General features: G+C 46.6%; 1 protein-coding gene across 8 annotated transcripts in view; it reads right to left on the minus strand.

The window, feature by feature from the left end:
- AHI1 (Abelson helper integration site 1) overlaps positions 1-20,605 on the minus strand; it is a 188,633-nt gene that overhangs the window by 150,335 nt on the left and 17,693 nt on the right. For 7 of the 8 annotated variants that reach the window (XM_073337381.1, XM_073337382.1, XM_073337380.1 and 4 more), the window contains 5 exons: positions 8,605-9,215; positions 7,659-7,840; positions 5,324-5,543; positions 4,238-4,430; positions 2,003-2,098 (listed from right to left, as the gene is read on the minus strand). In XM_073337381.1, coding sequence (XP_073193482.1) covers positions 2,003-2,098; positions 4,238-4,430; positions 5,324-5,543; positions 7,659-7,840; positions 8,605-9,215 — 1,302 coding nt within the window. The remainder of the gene's footprint in view (positions 1-2,002; positions 2,099-4,237; positions 4,431-5,323; positions 5,544-7,658; positions 7,841-8,604; positions 9,216-20,605) is intronic. The other variant, XM_073337383.1, reaches the window with a different exon arrangement.

Here is a 20,605-nt window from a genome sequence, read left to right on the forward strand (position 1 = left end):
TCAAAGTGTGGTGTACCTCATCAAATGCACTAACAACAACTATGGAGGTAAAACCAGACACACAATCTCTAAGCTCTCAAATAAACTCATACAGAAAAATGATAAGACAAAAACACCTTATCACGTCTGGATGAATACTTTTCACAAAGCAATCACTCCATATCTGATCTTTCAATACTTGTCCTCAAAGGAAACCTGCACAGCATCTTCAAAAGGTGAGCCTAGGAAATTAAATTCGTATCTCTAATAGACACCACAAACCATGGACTCAACAAGGTTCATAGTTCATTATGCCAAGTTGTAACACACCTCACTGCCTGCTAACCTGTAACTGACCACTTCATTTTAAGTGGTCTCCTACAATGTGTGAATCCCTTAACTATCTGTTCCAGCTTATATTTAGCTTAGACTCTCTGGTTACCTTCCCCAGACCTGAAGAAGAGCTCTGTGAAACTCAAACCCTCCACCAACAGAAGTTGGTCCAATAAAACAGATCACCTCACCTACTTTGTCTTTCCCAAGAGAAAAAGGCATTCATTAATTTATTATAATTTTTCACAAGAAGTAGTTATGTAATATATTGTACTTGGGAAAGAATCCCTATTTGCAACATCACTTTCCTTTGCAACTCCTTTCCAAAGGGAAAAGTAAAAAAAAGATTTAGTTTTAATGTGGTTGTTAAGACAAAATATTATATTTTTAATGTTATTAACAGTTGCACTGTCCATTGAAAAAAGAAAAGGAGTACTTGTGGCACCTTAGAGACTAACCAATTTATTTGAGCATGAGCTTTCGTGAGTTACAGCTCACTTCATCGGATGCATCTGATGAAGTGAGCTGTAACTCACGAAAGCTCATGCTCAAATAAATTGGTTAGTCTCTAAGGTGCCACAAGTACTCCTTTTCTTTTTGCGAATACAGACTAACACGGCTGTTACTCTGAAAACTGTCCATTGAGACTCATTGGATTTCTGCCACAAAGAGCAGCTAGGTCCCTGCTCTTGCCCCCACTTTTTTCATGTCCCAATGAAGGCGCTTCTACAGTCTTCTGGTGGAGGACAGAAGGTGCAGCAGAAGTAGCAACTCTCCCATCTTCCCCAAAGTGAAAAATTCATAACTGAGAGATGAAGTTAAGCCAATCTAAGCCTCTACATAGACACCACTACGTCAGAATTCTTCAATCAACCTAGTTGCCTAGCCTCTCAAGGAAATGGATTTATTATAGTGACAGAAAACCCCTGTCACTGTAGCAAGTATCTATGCTACTGCATTACAATGGGGCAGCTGCAAAGCCACAGGCATACCACTGTAGCGCCTGTAAACATCCCCGAGTAGCATAGCATGACTCAGGGTAAGAGAAAATAAGTGAGCTCTGGAACTTATCCCTTCCATAAGTTAGTTTTTTGCCTACTAGGGGCAGGAGATAGACCACTGTTTGTCAGGATGATTCCCCTTTTGTAGGATTAAGGCGAGTCATGACAATTTCATTATTTTAAGTGGGGGGGGACTCACAGTGCCCCCTCAATATCTGGATTTAACTAAAAGGTCTACTAGAATTTTGAATAGCACTTAAACAGAAGACACTAACTGCTCTTCAGGTAGTACTTCTGGTCCCAGGTGTACAGAGAAGACACCCATGACATTTATCAATTGATTAGCCTTTATTCAGAAGCTTCTGTTTTTTCTGCCAAGTGCTGCACTTGAAAAAGAAAATGTATTTTTTCATGCATTTTGTACATTTAGTTGAGAAATATCCATTTTCTCTATTGCCATACCTATTTTCTCTGTATATCTACATGATCTTTTAATAGCATGAGCGCTCTCTGTCAGAATCTGTCTCTATACCTGTGGTTTAAAATACTTCGTTTGTTTTAAAAAAGTTTCCCAACAAGTAATATGTTTCTTTGAAAAGCTGGCTTTGCCAATTTCTTTTAGATACTTTATGCAGGCTTTTTATTCTACTTTTGGTTGTTGTTTTTTTGTATTTTTAAGTTCACAATACCTTCAGAAATGCCCAAGAGATTTTGTGAAAACCACTTTCCTGAATTTGCACTTCAGAGTTGGCTCTTGCTTCATCCATGCTTAAGAAATCAAGGATCTGCAGATATTAAATTAGAATATATACATACATTACCATTGAGAATGCACTTCTCTGAAGTAATAATTACTACTGACGGTATTTTAGACAGGATTCATGGATTTAAACAAAATTCTCATTTTACTTAATATTATAAAAATATAATTTATGAACTATCCAGTGTCCATATCTACCACAAGTGATATTTAAACACACATACCACCACATCAGTGTTATGATCTTCAAGAACGTAAATCTCTCTCTTTTTTTTTTTTTTTACAAAGTTTCTTATTTCACATCAGTCTCTTTATATTTTTTATAAAAACAATACAAAAGCAATTCTTCACAAACCCTTTATATGTCAAAAAGATCATTTTGGTATACAAATTCTCTTGATTTTCATGGTCTGCAACCAGAATCTCCTCATATCCGACCACTTCTGCAACTTTACACGGCATGCATGTAAAGAAGGCTAACAGCATTTTGGGCTGTATAAGTAGGAGCATTGCCAGCAGATCGAGGGATGTGATCATTCCCTCGATTTTGCATTGGTGAGGCCTTATCTGGAGTACTGTGTCCAGTTTTGGGCCCCACGCTACAAGAAGGATGTGGAAAAATTGGAAAGAGTCCATCAGAGGGCAACAAAAATTATTAGAGGGATGGAACACATAATTTATGAGGAGAGATTGAGGGAACTGGGATATTTAGTCTGCAGAAGAGAATAATGAGAGGGGATTTGATAACTGCTTTCAGCTACCTGAAAGGGGGTTCCAAAGAGGATGGATTTAGACTGTTCTCAGTGGTACTAGATGATAGAACGAGGAGTAATGGTCTCAAGTTGCAGTGGGGGAGGTTTAGGTTGGATATTAGGAAAAACTTTTTCACCAGGAGGGTGGTGAAGCACTGGAATGGGTTACCTAGGGAGGTGGTGGAATCTCCTTCCTTACAAGTTTTCAAGGCCAGGCTTGACAAAGCCCTGGCTGGGATGATTTAGCTGGGGATTGGTCCTGCTTTGAGCAGGGGGTTGGACTAGATGACCTCCTGAGGTCCCTCCCAACCCTGATATTCTATGATTCTATGCATAATATTAGAGTTACAATTGATCTTCAGATTTGTGCCTAAGTAATGCCAGTGAAAACAACAGAAACTGCAGGCTTTCATTTGACAAAGATTTTGTCTCAAACTTTAAAACTGTTTCCATGAAGAGCCTCTATACGCTACTGGAATCACTTCTGTGATAAGCCACCAGGATCCTCTCTCAGTACTTTGAATGTAGTTATTTTATGAAAATTGCAGACCATAAAGGAATATCTGGCACTGTTATCAGATTGCATATGCACAATGTATTTAGAAAAATATATGACAGGGGTATGAAAAAATTATTGATTGTACTAGGTTTCCATTTCCACATTAACACTATATAAACTCTCTTGTATATAGCTATCTATAAATACCGGCTACAGTTACGCTCAAAAACATGTTCGGAACATGCTTTACAATTTTTCCTATAAACATAAATGTATTTGAGGCTGAGGTAGTTATTGCTGTTTGAGTAATGATGAAGGAGAAACAGATGTCTACTTTTTTTTTTAATGGCAAACATGCAAAAAAGTCTGTGGGCTACATGTTGGCTAGCCTTGCTTATGTATACAAGTAGGAGGTGACAGCACTAAGGGGGCAGCCACTATCAGCCTCTGAACTGCTGGTGTTAGGAACCCAAAAAAAGGACAGTGACCCTACCTATTCTTCTGTCAGCAAGAAGTGCCAGTGCAATGAGAGGAGGGTATGCTACACCCTTTTCAAAGGGTACCATAGCTCCCAGTCTGGCGTGCCCCTTTCAGTCCTTTCTGGAAGCATTTTGATTGTGTCAATAAGACACATTCGCCAAAGTATTTATTTATTACCCAGAACAGAATCCTGCTGGGGGAGGGATTTTCAAAACTCCTTAGTATTGGCCTAATTTTACTCCCATTGGCTTCAATGAGAGAACAGCTGGCCAATGTTGAGTGTTTTTTAAAATCTTCACCATAATATATATTCTCTTAAAAAAACTATGGTATTCCAGCAATATAACTGTAAATCATAAATAAAGTGCTGCCAGAAATACACAGTCAGAAAATTGCAACTTGAAAAATTTACTGTAAAATATTTCATCTGTACCTCAAAAAACAGGACTACTTTGGGGCTTTCTTCCGTATCTTGAAGAAAATAACTAAAACGTTCATTAAATATGATTTGTTCCTCCCATTCTGGAAGTGTTGATTTAAATTGTCGGAAATCATAAGGCTGGGTCATAATAGGAAGAATGTGCTCCACTCGCTCTTGTTCATAAAAAGATGAAACCGCCCGGCTGCTGTTTAAAAACAACCAACTGCAATTGTCAATATTTTTCAAAAAAGTAAGCAAAGAACAAAATACTATGACTACTTCAACAACTGTAAACAAAAAAATGTACAAGATATCCATTCTCTTTATTTTAGAAAGAATATTCAATAACCACTGCAGATCCTACTGCAACTGATGAAGTCCAGGGCAATAAGCATAGCTGGAGTTCCAAATCCCAATAATCAAGCATTTTGATTGGGCCTGATCCATAGCCCATTGAAGCCAATACAAATCCCACTGACTTCAGTGGGCTTTGAATCAGGCCCCTCATGGGAATAGGTAAGTGAAACAGAGCTGTAGCTCACGAAAGCTTATGCTCAAATAAATTGGTTAGTCTCTAAGGTGCCACAAGTACTCCTTTTCTTTTTGCAAATATAGACTAACACGACTGCTACTCTGAAACCGGTAAGAAGAATGGAGAACTCACCTTCATTTCAATACTCTTATAGATGTTTTGCCAATAAGCAAAAAGAAATCTCTTATTCAGGCCTCAATATGTTTGTTTGCTTATTCTCAATGAGGCTTCTAAAGATTCTGCCATCTCTCTCTTTGTTTTGGGAGAAGAGTCAATCAGTCACATTGCAAATGTGTGTGTCTGACCAGATACACTGCTACTCTGATAATACATGTGCTCCAAATGTGAAAGAAAACAATAGCGCCATTCCTGCAAACACTTACACATGTACTTTATTTTAAGTATGCAAGTTGTGTGAGGATTTGCAGTGAATAAGACTATATTTATTCTTATAGTTAAACATGTATGTATATGCTTATTTAAGTAATTATTTCCAGCAGAAGCAGGAACATGAAGGTTTTTTTTGGTGGGGTTGGGGGTGGGGGAAAAAAAATCAGTAAAATCACCTATGCTCTTTCTTGACATACAAACCAGTTTTCTGATCAATCACATGAATCTTGACCATGGGATGTGAAACCATGAGATCAGTTTTAAGTCTATCAGTTCGATGGATGTAAACCCCTAACACAAGGCTGTCATCAAAAGCAAGTTTGGATTGAGTACAAACTTCTGGACTGTTCATTTCCTGTATATTTTCTCTAGCAATTTCTGTGTTTTCTTCTAATGCTAAAAGCAAAGAAACAAACAAAAAGATCTTTAAGCAGAGATTAGTGACAAATTATAAGAATTAAAAATCTATTACATTTTCACAGCAAACTTGACATTCGGCTCATTATATTTAGTTCTGTTCTTTATGCAATAGAGTATCATAATACATATATTAACACAAGCATTCTCTACCACTGATTATCAAATAAAAATTAATGAACCACAACTCTTGCTCTTGATTTGCATCAGCTCCTCCCTGAGACTTCAATATACATGTAGCCAGCTACACTAATAAACGACAGTATGTATACCTGTTGTCTTTTATGATTTCAATAGCTACACAATATGCTGTTGAATGGTTATATAATGTGATTAAAAATACCTTACTATCCAAATTGCAAGACTAGCACAAGATCATTTAGCACAATTAGCTGAATCCCCTAGACTACAATAGGCACTTATGGCTTTGCACCCATCTAATTTTCCATGAATTCAGCCCAAAACTAGGAACAGAAAATATGCCATATGCATCCTTAGCTATTTTATAGTATTATAATGGCATAGGAGCACCACTACAGTTAAGGCTGCATCGTATCATTTGTTTAAAGGTTGACCTTTCTAAGTCCTGTAGAGCAGTGGTTCTCAAACTGTGGGTCAGGACCTCAAAGTGGGTCTCAATCCTGTTTTAATGGGGTTGCGAGGACTGGCTTAGACTTGCTGGGGCCCGGAGCCAAAGCTGGAGCCCGAGGGGCTCAGGTTACAGGCCCCCTGCGTGAGGCTGAAGTCCTTGGGCTTCAGCTTTGGCTCCCCCTTCCCAGGGTGGTGGGGGTTGGGCTTTGGCCGCTCCTGCCCAAGGGCAGCAGGGCTTGGCGGGGGTGGGAGGGGAGCACACAGGCTTCAGTTCCCCCTCCTGGAGGCATGTAGTTAATTTTTGTCATCAGAAGGGAGTCATATGCAATGAAGTTTGAGAACCCCTGCTCTAGATTGAACATGCTTAGTCGGATTTCTTTGAAATTTGGTGTGCCTCATGTGGGTGCGTGGTAGAGTTAGTGACCCAAATTTGGGATCATTTGAGACAGGGATTCTGGAGATGTATGCTCTGGGGAAAATAGCCGTTTTAAAAAAAATTTCTAGGTGGGTATTTCTTTTTCCCAGAGCTAGAGATTAAACAATTGATGTCATGCAGAGCAAAATGGTCTCAATCTGTTCAGTTTTACCTAAAGCAGTGCACAGCACCCACTAAATCTTTGGGGGACCCAAACTGAGAACAGCATTTAAGAAAAATGTACATTTTTTACACTGCGCATGCACCAATACAGAAAAACAGCTAGAGGTTTTCCAGTCCCACCATTTTACATGCTTTGAAGCTCAATTCTTGTAAATGGTCTAACATCTGAATAGCTAATCAGACTATTTTTAAATTGATTATGCCTTACAAGGTGCAGGGTAATGGTAGAGACCACATTTGGGGTCATTTGAAGGGGGTGGCTTCTGAGTTACAGGCCCTCCCAAGAAACTGGTTTCCTTTTGCTGCCTTGTACTGTTAAACTGAGAGACAATTATGACTGGATGAACCACAGACCTCATTGAGACCCATGGCTGTGAACTCACACTTCAGTTTAACATAACTGAGGATATATTAATCACAAGCCCCTACCTAAGACAAAAGGAGTTTTAGACTGAGGGGCTGGAGGTTGCTACAATTTGTGAGAGTCATGGGTGCCAAAATTATTTTGAGGGAACGTAATTAAAGTCTACAGGGCGGGGAGAGAGATGACGTGTGAATGCTTCCTGGAAGGGAATGGGAGGGGCATTAGGGGATGGAGGAGTGGGAGACTGGGGGAGAGATATGGACATTGGGTTTAGGGCTGTAGTGAGGGAAAAGGGGTCATGGTGATGGATGGTAGGGGAGGCAAGAGAGGCTGGGGGCTCAGATAAAGCCAACCCCCACAACGGCCTCAGCTCTGTCAGTGCAGCCCAAACCTCTGGAACTCAACCCCTCTGCATCCCACTGCTTAATAGTCTAAGCCACCTTTGTCTCATTGATAGGAACAAGCAACAGCAAAGGAACTTAGCAGCAGCAAAGTCTTCCAATATGAAAAACTTTGACTATAATATTTTGATTACAAAAACCTTTTTTAGATTTCTTTTTTGCTTTCTTTATTTTAGGTTTCAGTTTTTCCACATCTTCCTCCTCGTGTTCCTCTGTGTTCATTTCATCTTTAAAGTATGATACAAGCAGTCTTCCTGATGACTTCTTTTTTGTGGTATCATCTTCTACTGGGTTATGCTGTAGTTCAGCGAGGGACATTGCACTGTAACGCAACACACATCACTGTCAGCAAATACGTACTATTTCTGTTAATCCATTAAAAAGACTCTTCCTGTTTCTCAAATTCATTAGCTCTCATTCTTCAAAATCCTATCAAAAATATAATTTTGTCTTGTTTAGCTATTACAGTGATAACGGTGGCACACATTCTTGAATGGTCTATCCTTAATTTCTCTCTCCATTTTATTATCCTAAGTCTTACCTTCTAAAATATTTTCATGTGGGGATTTGCACATGAGTAGTCCTGTGACTACTCATGTGCATAAATTTAAACAAGATCTTTGCAGGATCAGAGCCACAGTTCACATGAAATAAAATATACTAAAGAATGATGCATTCTGTTAGCTGAGTGGATAAGTAGTTTTGACTTGAGACAATATTTCATAAATGCCGAATTTTAATCAGGCTTGACCCAAAGGCCACAGTCAGGGAGTTGGGTCCTCAGTGAAGAATTGGCAGATTACATGTAGTATTGCAACATTAAAAAAAATGCATTCAATTTTGTAACTTCTTACAAATTAGTAAGGATCTTGGCAACATTTTTAGATATAATGTGGTAGAAGAGTTATTTGTGTATATAGGGGAAGAGGTTCCCTCCCCTCAACATAAAATCATCTGGCTCGTTCACACTTAACAACAAAAAACAAAAAAACCTTGCAGCTCTATCACAGGATTCTTTCCCCATCTTAAAAATCAAACAGTTTGTTTAAGATGTATACATGCACAGATTACAATTTACCACTATACCTTGTTTCAGCTTCAGATGCAACTGGCACTTCTTTCTTCTTTTTCTTCTTTTTGCCCACTTCATTGTTCAATACAACTTTTTGGCTTTGAACACTGGAGGTGAATTCAGACATCTGTTCTGTAAGTTTTTTTCTTATTTTCTCCTTAATTGCATTTGCCTCATCCTCAGCCACTTGCAGCTGATAGGCTTGAATTAGCTGTTCTTCCTCTTCTAATTCAGTTACGTCTCTCACTTCATTCAAGGTACTTTTTATCTTGTTGTTACCTTTTTGACGAGATGCATCTGTTTGTGATTTACTTTTTGTTTTTTTCTCTGGAAAATCAGTAATCTGTTTTTCAAAACTCTCCAATTTAGTTTCATATACATTTTCCTCCTCATTAAATTGTTCTTGTAACACTGCTTTCTTTTTCTTCTTGTTAGACTTTGGTTGCTTGTTTTCTTCTCCACTAACAACATCATTGTTTATTTTTTCTGCAACTGAGGCTTTGTCTCTTTGTTTGTTTTTTGTAAACCGGGGGCTCTTTTCCTCAGGATTATAAGTGTTGTTTATAATTACCTCATCATTTCCACTTTCTTTAGCTAGATCAAGATTATTTCTAAAGGTGTCAAGCTTGAAATAAAAACACAGAACATAATTTTAAGTATAAATCATATGCAATGTTAAAATAATAAAAATAGCTCAGTACATTATCAGTTTACACTATTTGGTGAAATATAAAAATTAAATTAGTCATCTAATCATTGTTTTGTTTAAACCTAGCAAGTACCAGATGGAACAGAAACAGATCATTCATGCTTAAAATATGTTTTTGTATTTGGACAGCTTTAAATCTGTACTTTCAACGTTCTTTTTCAACAAACACCTTACATATATATTCACCACATAGTAAAATTCAAAACTACCTCAATGAACAGAACTACTCCATAATAATATGATATGTCAATGTAATACATTTTGAAAGATCTGGAGAAATGAAATGCAGAACCAAAACACGTCTCAAACGGATATTAATATTAATGTTAGAGGTGCCAATGCCTGTCCTTTTTACCATGAGCAGTGTGCCAAATTTTGGCAATGAAAATCACTTTCCAAAAGACAGACTTAATAAAATGTAAGAACTGACAACTCTTAAGATGACAGTTATAAAACTATGGAAAAAAAATCTATTAATAAACTACTCTTATTAAAGGGACCAAGTCAACCTGAGATCTAGTCCACTTCAAAAACGTAGCTGAAAGTATTTTCAGATAATACACCCACCTTTGAACCCCTCTGTCAATTTTTGTGGTTTTGCAAAATACTTTTGTAAAGGTTTCTCTCCCTTTATGGATGAATGAAAAATCCACACAGACAACACAGCAAACTTACTACAGGCCTGATCCAGCAATGAGCTCCACACAGATATGTCCTTAAGCTTGTGTGGGGCTCCTATTAAGTCAGTGGGGCTCCATGTGGGCTCAGGGGGTTGCCAAAGTGAAGCTCATTGCAGGATTGGGGTGTTACTGACTACACAGGGGGAAACAGTAAAACTAACTATACAGACAGAGCTTTCAGATACACACCCACAAGAAACCCCAATAACTAAAATATATCTTTTCCCCTCTGACTTCTTCCAGTACAAATATTTTATTTCTGTTACTCTTCAGCTTTTTCCTTGCCATTACCCTATTTTTCAATAGCAAGACAATCCTGGGATTCACTTCCCATCTAGCTAGGAAGGGCACAGTGGCCAAAGAACTCTTGATACCTTTACACAAACCCCAGGTTGAGAACCCCTACCACGGGTGTTACTTGTAAGAATAGCAGATAAAAAAAATCTAAGACAAACCAATTTTAGATTGATAGGGTTCCTTTAAGTAATCTTATAGTTTTTGTATTTCTCTTTTGGGTTCTTGGTTTTTTGTTTTGTGGGGGTTTTTTTGTTTGTTTGTTTTTTGTTTTTTTTTTAATACTCAAGGACATTATATAAGAACCTGATATTTAAATATTCACCTGGTCTGTCTAGATAATGCCACTAAATGTCATCCTGAGGGGTTGGGGAAGGAAGCAGGCAGGTCCAATCCTAAACGTGGGCAAAGCATGTAGCTACAAAGGCGCACACACTTTTGGAATCTCTGATTTCTAGAGATCCATCTCTGAAGAGTGAGAGAAGGATATGGTTGACCTTTCATGTGACTAACCAAGAAAAGTTGATCATTCCCTATCTGCCAACCAGCTGCCTCCATCACAAGTTTCACCTCAGCTTACTTAGCTGCCAAACCTTCCTCTCTACCCTTGAGATGAGGAGGAAGCCTGGTTTAGCCATGATGGACATGGGGGTGAGGGAGATTACAAAAGGAGGTAGAAAAGCATTGGAGATGTTGAAGAAAGAAGGGACGGGGAGAGAGAGCGAGAGAATTATTATTCTTACTAGAAAAATAAATTGGACAGATAAACAGAGTGGGAGAAAAAATGCACCAACACAGAGTCAACATAAAGAAAAATGACAGGTTTCAGAGTAACAGCCGTGTTAGTCTGTATTCGCAAAAAGAAAAGGAGTACTTGTGGCACCTTAGAGACTAACCAATTTATTAGAGCATAAGCTTTCGTGAGCTACAGCTCACTTTCACGAAAGCTTATGCTCTAATAAATTGGTTAGTCTCTAAGGTGCCACAAGTACTCCTTTTCTTTTTTCATAAAGAAAAAGGGAGTGAGGGAAAGGAAAGAGAAACATAAACCCAGACATAGTAATGTAAAAAACGCATGCTAAAATATTAAATTAAATAATTCTATTAAATGTGGGATGTAAATGTATGGAAGAATAGGGAATAGGACTCCATGCAATGATGTTCATCTAGGGTAGCAAAAAACCTAAGGCCAGCCCTGTATTCACACACCTTTTGAGTATTTTTAATTACATAGAGTGTACTTAAAATTATGTAGTATTTAATCATGAAAATACTCATCATCATATGAATTTAACCTTTTCCTGCTTAGTTAGTCCAACAACATTCTTTCCATACAAAAGCCAACAATCCAAAAGGATGTGGCAGATTATGTACAGGTAATTTTAAGAGTGACAGATAAAGGAAAGAAAGGAAAAATATTTTTTACAGTGGCTAAAAAAATGCAGATTATATACAAAATGAAAAAAGGCAAAGCATACAGAAACATCAACTGATTTTGGATGGATTATCCCACCTCCTTATCTGCATTTTTACTGAGCAGGTTTTACCCATGAAGTATAATGGATGAAATTATTTATCAGACAAATAATTATAGAGGAACAATAGTGACACCATAGTCAAGGTTATGTCACTCTTTTGTCTTTGACAGAACCTTACTCCTTCTCTGTAGCTGAGAAAGCACTGGTTTTCTTTCAGAAAATAACTTGGAATTAATCATTTACATGTCAGTGATTTTCTGAATTTATCCTGATCTGTAAAAAGTGTTCCACTGAAGAAATCTCAAAAATCACACCTGAGATATTTTGACTGGTGTGTTACATTTTTTGTAAACTTTGTGCAGTTCATCATCTACAGCACCCACACACACATATATATCCCTAATTTGAACAAACCCCTTTGTACACTTAAATTTAGCCACAACTCTTAGCAAAACAGACGCTCCTCCTAACTATATCAAACACTGCCCCCAAAAAGCTGGCAAATTACAGGAACATCAACACATTTGATCGGTAGCACAAAAAGCTGCCTGTGACTAGGCTCAGACCTTAGTTCCTCAGACAGCAGCAGTCTGTACAACCTTAATTCATGCCACTGGTACATATGCATTATGATACAGACTTTTATTACATGATCACATACTATTCTATTCACAGGACCCCTGCCTCATTCAGTAAGAAGGAAGGATGGTGCTTTGGGGCTGGAACAGGACTATGCAGTGAAGGAAATTGTTGTCTGTAGGGCCTCTGCCTCATTTGTTGTAGAAGTTGGAAGGTATGTAATAAAAAGATGGTGTCATGGTTAAGACACATAATTGCCATACTGGTTAAATGGATTCTATTCCTGCCTCTGCCACAGAGTTCCTGTGTGACGCTGGGCAAGTCACTTGTGTGTTCCTAATTTTCCTCAGTGATCAACTTTAGACTTCTAAGGCCTACAACTGAAGTCAATGCGAGCCATACTCTAAACCAGGGATGGGCAAACTTTTTGGCCTGAGGGCCACATTGGTTTTTCCGAAGTTGTATGGAGGGCCAGTTAGAGGAGGCTGTGCCTCCCCAAACAGCCAGGCGTGGCCCGGTCCCTGCCCCTTATCTGACCCCCCGCTTCTCACCCCCTGACGGCTCCTCCGGGACCCCTGCCCCATCCCCTGTCCCTTGACGGCCCCCCTGGGAATCCTGCTCCATCCATCCCTCCCTGTCCCCTGACTGCCCTCTGCCGCCCCATCCAACCCCCCCCTCCTTCCTGACTGCCCCCCTGGAACCGCTTCCCCCATTCAACCACCCTGTTCCTCGCCCTCAGACCGCCCCGACCCCTATCCATACTCCCACCCCCGACCACCACCCCGAATTCCCCTGCCCTCTCTCCAACCCCCCTGCTCCATGCCCCCTTACCACACTGCCTGGAGCACCGGCAACTGGCGCCACTACAGCCGCACCACCCGGAGCACCAGGACAGGCAGCCATGCTGTGTGGCTGAAGCCAGCCATGCCACCACACAGCACAGACCGCGGCTCTGCAGCTGTGCTGCTCGGCAAGAGTTAGCAGCCCCGCCGCTCAGAGCATTGTGCTGGTGGCGCAGTGAGCTGAGGCAGCGGGGGAACAACAGGGGAGGATCCGGGGGCTAGCCTCCCAGGCCAGGAGCTCGGGGCCGGGCAGGAGGGTCCCACAGGCTGAATGTGGCCCACGGGCCGTAGTTTTCCCACCTCTGCTCTAAACAGATAAACGGCTATAAAATGCTAAGTACTCTGAAAAAAATCAGTCCCTAGGGCTTATTGGTAGATGAATTCCAGTTGCTGGGCACTCAAGTTGGTCACCCAAAATTAGTGGACACTTCTGATGTGAATCTCTCTTTGTTCTAGTCCCCATCTGTAAAATGGGGATGATAACTTACCTCACAGGAGTATTTTGAAAATAAATTAATTTATATTTGTGAAGCACTCTGATTCCATGGTGATAAGCACTATGGTGTGTGACAGGGTCGGGCCAGAAGGCAAAAGGAGAGTAATAGAAGGCAAATATATTAGCCCCAGGCTAAGTAGGTCCCTTTTCCCTGGGTAAGGTAACAGGGAAGGTTTGTTTGTTTGTTTTTTGAAACAGAAAGAGAGTTTATTGGTAACACTTACAAGAATTACCAAGGAAAACAAAAACAAAACAACGCAAACAGAAGGTATAACACAGCAGCTTTCAGGAGGGAGAAGTGTTCAGGCTAGCCTGGGCCCAGAGCGGGGGGGCTTCCTCGACACTCGTGGTCTTCCACCCTCCTGAGTTACCTTGTGGCCTAGAGCGGGGGGGCTTCCTCGACACTCGTGGTCTTCCACCCCCTCGAGTTACCTAGTGCCGCGCCCAGTGTCACCGATCCTCCCTCTCCTGAGATTGCCCGGTAAGATGGGCACGGCTGCGGGGTGCGCGGTTTAGGGGTGTGGGGGGGTAAACACCCATGTATTATAGGACCCCTCCTAGATGACATTAATGATGGTATCCACAGCGGCAACGGCTGGGGCTGGCGTCTCTCGCTCTTCCCCTCAATCAAAGGGTCAGATGGAGGGAACCGGACGGGGTCACTGAGCAGAGAACCCCAGACAGCGCTCACCGCTTCTCGAAAGCGTGAAGGGAGTCGGTGGACGCCGCCCAGAGGAACTCCGCCCGGATACGTGAATGTACTGAGGATCGGAAAAAGGCCCTACAATCGCAGGACGTTCATGGGCCAACCTCCTCTCTCTGGTTTTATAAATGGCTGTTTTAGCCAAGGCTAGGAGGAGGTTGACCAGGAGATCCCGCGATTTTGTGGGGCCACGGATGGGAAGTGTATAGATAAAAAGGTGAGGGGAGAAATGAAGCCAGAAGCGCAATAGAATATTTGTGAGGAGCCGGAAAAGGGGCTGCAATCTGGCACACTCTAAATATACGTGTGCCAGGGTTTCCCTCACATTACAAAAAGGGCAAGTATCCGGAATGGGGGTAAACCGTGTCAGAAACACGCCCGTGCTCACAGCTCCGTGAAGGAGCCGCCAACTGATGTCCCCGACGGGCCTCGGGACCAAGGTGGAATACAGGCTGGCCCATCAAGGTTGCTCATCCTCCAAAGGTGGCAGGAGGTCCCGCCACTTTGTATCGGGGCGGGACACCAGGGTGTGGGCGTGAAGGGTGTGAAGCGTGAGTGTATATAAATATTTCCATGGTGCAATTTGAAAACTGACCGGCTGCAGCTCAGGCAGCCGGCTTGCAGTGAAAGGGTGAGGGGTTTGTTGGGATCTACGGGGTAGGGGCCCAATGGAAAGGTCCGGCGGGCCTGGAGTAGAGGATGGACGGGGTGCGCCCTCGCGCAAGGCTCGGTTGACATAAGCCCGAGCAGCGGGGGTCAAGGTGGCCTTCACCTCCTGAAGTACGCGCCGGGGGGTGCGGGGGCTGGAGAGCCCCATGCGCCGAGCAAGCGTCAGGGGATCCAGCCAGTCTCTCCGGTCGTAGTCCAGGAGGTCTCCGACCCTCGTGACTTCCGCCAGGACCAACCTCTGGCGCACCGAGCGGGACTCCGCCACCTGCACACGGAGCTGGGGGTTGTGTAGCAGGGGCTCCGTGAGGAGATCTGCTCCCACGGTGGCTGCCACGGACCTGGTCGTTAAAAACAGTTTCCAGGTCCGGAGGAGGTCCTGGTAGAAGACTGGCAGCCCAGAGAGGTCTCGTGGAAAACCCCTCGGACAAAGATAAAAGAGCTGCCGGTCGTATCGGAGCCCTTGGAAGCGGCGCAGGAAGGCGTGCGCCAGTATGCTCCACGCCGAACTACTTGCACTATAAAAGAGCCTCTGCAGGGCCTGGAGGCGGAAAACGCGGACCTGAGTGTACAGACACTTCAGGCCCTGCCCTCCTTCCTTCAGGGGTAGATGAAGAACTCCAACAGGGGCGCAGTGCATTCCTGACCAGAAGAACTCTAGAATCAATCTCCGGAGGTGGGTCAGGAAACCCGGGGCCGGGGCCAGGGTGTTGAGCCGGTACCAGAGCGTGGACAGGACTAGTTGGTTAAGCACCAGTGCTCTCCCTCGGAGGGAGAGACATCGGAGTAGCCTCGTCCATCTCCGGATCCGCTCTATCACCCCGCCCTCTAAATTTTGCCAGTTCTCCGGCGGGGAAGGGTGCGTGGTGGAAAGGTAAACGCCGAGATAGAGCAGTGGACCCGCACTCCACCGGATGGTCTGAAGCGCGGGTGGGAGGGAGCTTACCTGCCGCCAGTCCCCCACCGCCAAGCCAGAGCTCTTGACCCAGCTGACTCGGGCGGAGGAGGCTGCCGAATAGATGGCCTGGCATGCCTCCACTCGCGCCAAGTCGCCCGGGTCCTGGACCATGAGGAGTACATCATCGGCGTACGCCAACAGGACCAGCCGCAGCTCCGGTTCCCGCAGCACCAACCCTGTCATCCTCCTGAGGAGGAGACAGAGGAAAGGCTCGATCGCCAGAGCATACAACTGGCCCGAGAGGGGGCACCCCTGCCACACTCCTCGCCCGAAGGTGACCGGTTCAGTCATGGTCCAGTTGAGCCTAACCAAACACTCCATGGAGGCATACAGCACCTGGAGAAAACTCACAAACTGAGGTCCGAATCCAAATGCCTGCAGAGTGCTCAGGAGGTACCCATGGTCTACTCTATCGAACGCCTTCTCCTGATCAAGAGACAGGAGGGCGAACGACAGACCATCTCTCCGCCCGAATTCCAAAAGGTCTCGGACTAGAAAGAGGTTGTCGAAAATGCTGCCACCCGGGACAGCATAGGTCTGGTCTGGGTGGATCACGTCCGCCATCACGGACCCTAGCCGCAGCGAGATTGCTTTCGCTACGATTTTGTAATCCGTGCTAAGGAGTGAGACGGGACGCCAGTTTCGTAAATCGCGGAGGTCCCCCTTCTTCGGCAGCAAGGCGAGCACCGCTCGCCTGCACGACAGAGGGAGGACCCCGCTTTGCAAGGACTCAGTCCAGACGGTGACTAGGTCTGGGCTGAGGATGTCCCAGAACGCGCGGTAAAACTCCACGGTCAGCCCGTCCATGCCCGGAGATTTATTGGTGGGCATGCGACGGAGGGCTTCCGAGAACTCGGCCAGGGTGAGAGGCAGCTCTAGTCGGTCTCAGTCCGCCTACGCTGACCGTGGGGAGTTCCTCCCAGAGCACCCCGCAAGCGCCAAGATCGGTCGGATCCGGGGAGAAAAGGCTTGTGTAGAAGTCACAGGCCCTCCCACACATCTCCTCCGGATCCATGAGGGGGGTGCCGTCTTCCGCAAGAAGGCAGGTGACGTGTTTCTTAGCCCCCCTCGTTTTCTCCAGGGCATAGAAGAAGCGGGAGCCGCGGTCCATCTCCCGAAGGAGGTGGATGCGGGACTGAACGAAGGCACCTCGGGCCCGGTGGTCCTCGAGGGCCCGGAGCTCCTCCCGCTTCTCCCGGCACGCTCCACAGAGGGACGGGTCCTCGGGATCGGCGGCCAGGCGCCTCTCCATCTCTAAGACCTCCCATTCCAACTGCTCTATCGCCGCATTTCGCCGTCGGCTGGTGCCCCGAGTGTAGTCACGGCAGAACAGCTTGGCGCGCACCTTCCCGAGATCCCACCATCGCCGCACCGAGGGAAAGGCACGCCACTGCTCTCGCCAGGCCAGCCAAAACTCCCGGAAGGACATCACGAAGCTCTCGTCCTCCAACAGGCTGTTGTTAAAGTGCCAATAGGCCGGCCCCAGTCTCTCTGCACAGAGGGAGACCGTTACGGTGACTAAATGATGATCGGAGAATGGGGCCGGCCGAATGGCGGAGGAGTGGGCCTGTGAAAGATGGAAACGGGATAAGTAAATATGGTCCAACCGAGAGTGGTGTAACCGATGGGCCTCCACCCGGACAAAGGTGAACGTGGAAGTGTCATCTGTGTGATGGTCACGCCAGACGTCCACTAGAGAGTGATGTTCAACTATCCCTCGGAGAATATTCGCGGCGGCCGGGCTTGGCTCGGCCCCTGAGCGGTCCCGTTCCTCGAGGGTGGTGTTAAAGTTCCCTCCCAGGACCACGCACTCGTGCAAATCCAGGGTGCCAAGAAAGTCGGACACCCGCTGATAGAATTGTGGCCGCCTGGAGCTCATTTGCGGGGCATAGATGTTAACAAGATTGACCACGAGCCCCTCCATACGGACTCGAAGGTGCAGCAGGTGGCCCGGCACGGCCTCATTGACCCCTAGCACCTCGGGCTGTAGGTTGGGGGAGAACAGGGTCGCCACTCCAGCTTGCCAAGTCACGAAGTGGCTAAAGTATACCCCGTCCCCCCACTCCAGCCGCCACCTGTCCTCGGCGGCCGGGTCCGTATGGGTCTCCTGCAGGAAAACTACAGAGTACCCCCCTTCCCAAAGGTAAGAGAGCACCTGGGACCTGCGGAGAGCCATCCTACAGCCCCTGGTATTCAGGGTCGCAATAATAAGAGGCGTCATGCGGAGGGCTGGAGGGGTGGGGGTTTCTTGTTGGCGGGGGTGTTCAGGGCCCCCGGCGGGTTGCGCAGCAACCCGTGACCCATCCCGTGGATGAGTAGATCGAAGCTGCGGGCTCGCTCGTAGGCCGCAGCACCACGCCTTCCTTGCCCCCTGCCCTCCTTTATAAGGGCCCTTGTGGCCTGGAGGATTTGGTCAAAGTCCCCCCATAGCTGAAGAGCCAGCTGTACCCTATTGCGGGCACCACGGGTGTGTTCTAGGAACTTCCGTAGTGCATGCCGCAGCTCATGGCGGGGTGGGGTTACAATTTCCGGGGTGTTCCCTGGTGGGACTCTTAATACACCCTCATGGTCCGCTAAGGCGGGTAGACAGGGTGCAGACCACCAACGGGGCGTCTGACAGGCTGGGGTTATTAAATTCATTTCACACCTTGGGGTGGAGGGGGATGGCAGGGAAAAAACTGCCACTCCTAATGGGTCACAACTAGAAAGTGCAAAGACTGCTCCCTGGGGGGAATCTGCGAAAGGCGGGAAGGAAATAACCCCAGGGGTGGCATTAGCATTGCAGGAGGAGGGGACTTGGGCAGGGACAGGGGTGGGGGCAGGAGCAGGGGTAAGGCTCTGGGGTTCAGGAGGCAAGCAGCTAAAGGAAAGTGCCTCCTGAGCAGAGTCAAGGGGTAAGGGAGGGGACTCCCAATAATGCTAGGCACTGGCTCCATGGTGGTCTTAGCAGCCATGGCATCAGGTGGTGGACCACCTTCTGCAGGGTGCTCGCCCGGGAAGGCAATCAGGGGGAGGGAGCATGGGGAAAGGGAGGCTGAGGTAAGGTTGCCCAGCTCAAGGCCAGCCGGCAGTAGATCATCCTCTCCCTGGGTGACCGGGGTCAAATCTAGGGCCTCAATCTCCGCATACATGGGGGAGAGGCCAGCTCCTGCTACCCCGGGGGCCTCTCCTCTAGGGCCCGTCTCAACGGTCGCCTCGGGGTCCGCGGGGGGTTCGGGTGGTATCCAGGCAGAAGGGGCGTCCTCAGGAGTCTCGGAGGGGAAGGTCTCCCGTGGAGGGGGGATTCTGCCCTCCAATGCCAGTCCTTCTTCCCCTCCCGACACCAGCGGATGGATCTCACTCGTGGCCGTGGCGGGAGGCTCAATATCAGTGCCTCCTTTCCTGGTCTTCTGGGGGGCTTCTGCGTCGGATGGATGCAGTGGAGCTCGAGCTTTCCGCTTGCCTCGCTTCCCCTGGACTAGGGTCCAGCCCTCCATAGCGTCATCTGGGGGTTGGTTAGCAGGGGTCATGTCGGGGGGGCGGAGGCGATGGTTCAGGGGTTCGGGGGGGTAGCGGTGAGGCAGCATGAGGGGCGGGGGTTTCTCCTTGGGGCGGGCCCTCTCCTATACCCGGTAATATCCTTGCCACACCCTCCTCCATAGGCTCTGCTGGATTGGTAATAGCAAGGGTGGAACTCCCTTGCTCGCCCGGGCGTTGTAGGGAAGGTATCTCTTGGGCCCGGACGGGAGCAGCGATGGGTCGAGTAGGAGGAGGGTTGGTTTCAGGTGCCGGGCATCCAGGGGCGTCAGCAGCGATGGGGCTGATGTCCTGCCGGGTCTCGGGGGTTTCGGGTGCCCCTCCCCCCCAGGCCAAAGGGCAGTCTCTGCGGACATGCCCCGCTGAGCGGCAGAGGTAGCACCGGGCCTCTCTGGTGGAGTAAAAGACCCGATAGCGGGCTCCCTGGTAGGGGACTAGGAAAGACCTCTCGAGCGCCTCTCCGTCACGCGCCCCCGCCGGCGGTAGAAGCTGCACTTGCTGGCGGAACGAAAGGACGTGACAGAGGGTGGGGTCCTTGCAGCTCAACGGGAGAGGGCTGATGACAGAGACAAGTTTCCCCAGAGTGGAGAGAGTGGGTAACAGGGCAACATTGGGTAAGAAGGGAGGAACGGAGGTGAGGACGAGGTGAACGCCCAGGTCTTCTAGCGGCTCTAGGGGGACAAACACCCCCCCCCCCCGCCAGGCCCCTCTCCACCGCCTCCTGGGCGGCAGCCTCCGAAGCTAAGAAAAAAACGACCTTCCCATACATCTTGGAGGCCACCACAATAGCCGTGGGTCCTACCACCTTCGCCAACGCCTGCACGTATGTCTCCACGTGGGGCGAGGTGGGCACCAGGAGGCAACGGACACCGTGCCTCCTGGTCAAGGCAGGGAAAGGGCCCCGGCCGCTGGTGATGGTGGCGGAGGCGGGGGGGGCGAGATGACGAGGCGGCAGGCAGGGGGGAGCCCGTCACCTCCCGGGCATACGTCCTGGGGGCCGGGGGAGGGACAATCGCAGAGCTGGTGGAGGGAAACACAGGGAGGGATGCCACGGTTGATGACGAGGCCACAGCGGTGGGGGCAGCCCCTGCCAT

This window comes from Lepidochelys kempii, chromosome 3 (genome assembly GCF_965140265.1).
Source record: "Lepidochelys kempii isolate rLepKem1 chromosome 3, rLepKem1.hap2, whole genome shotgun sequence".
NCBI lineage: Eukaryota > Metazoa > Chordata > Testudines > Cheloniidae > Lepidochelys > Lepidochelys kempii.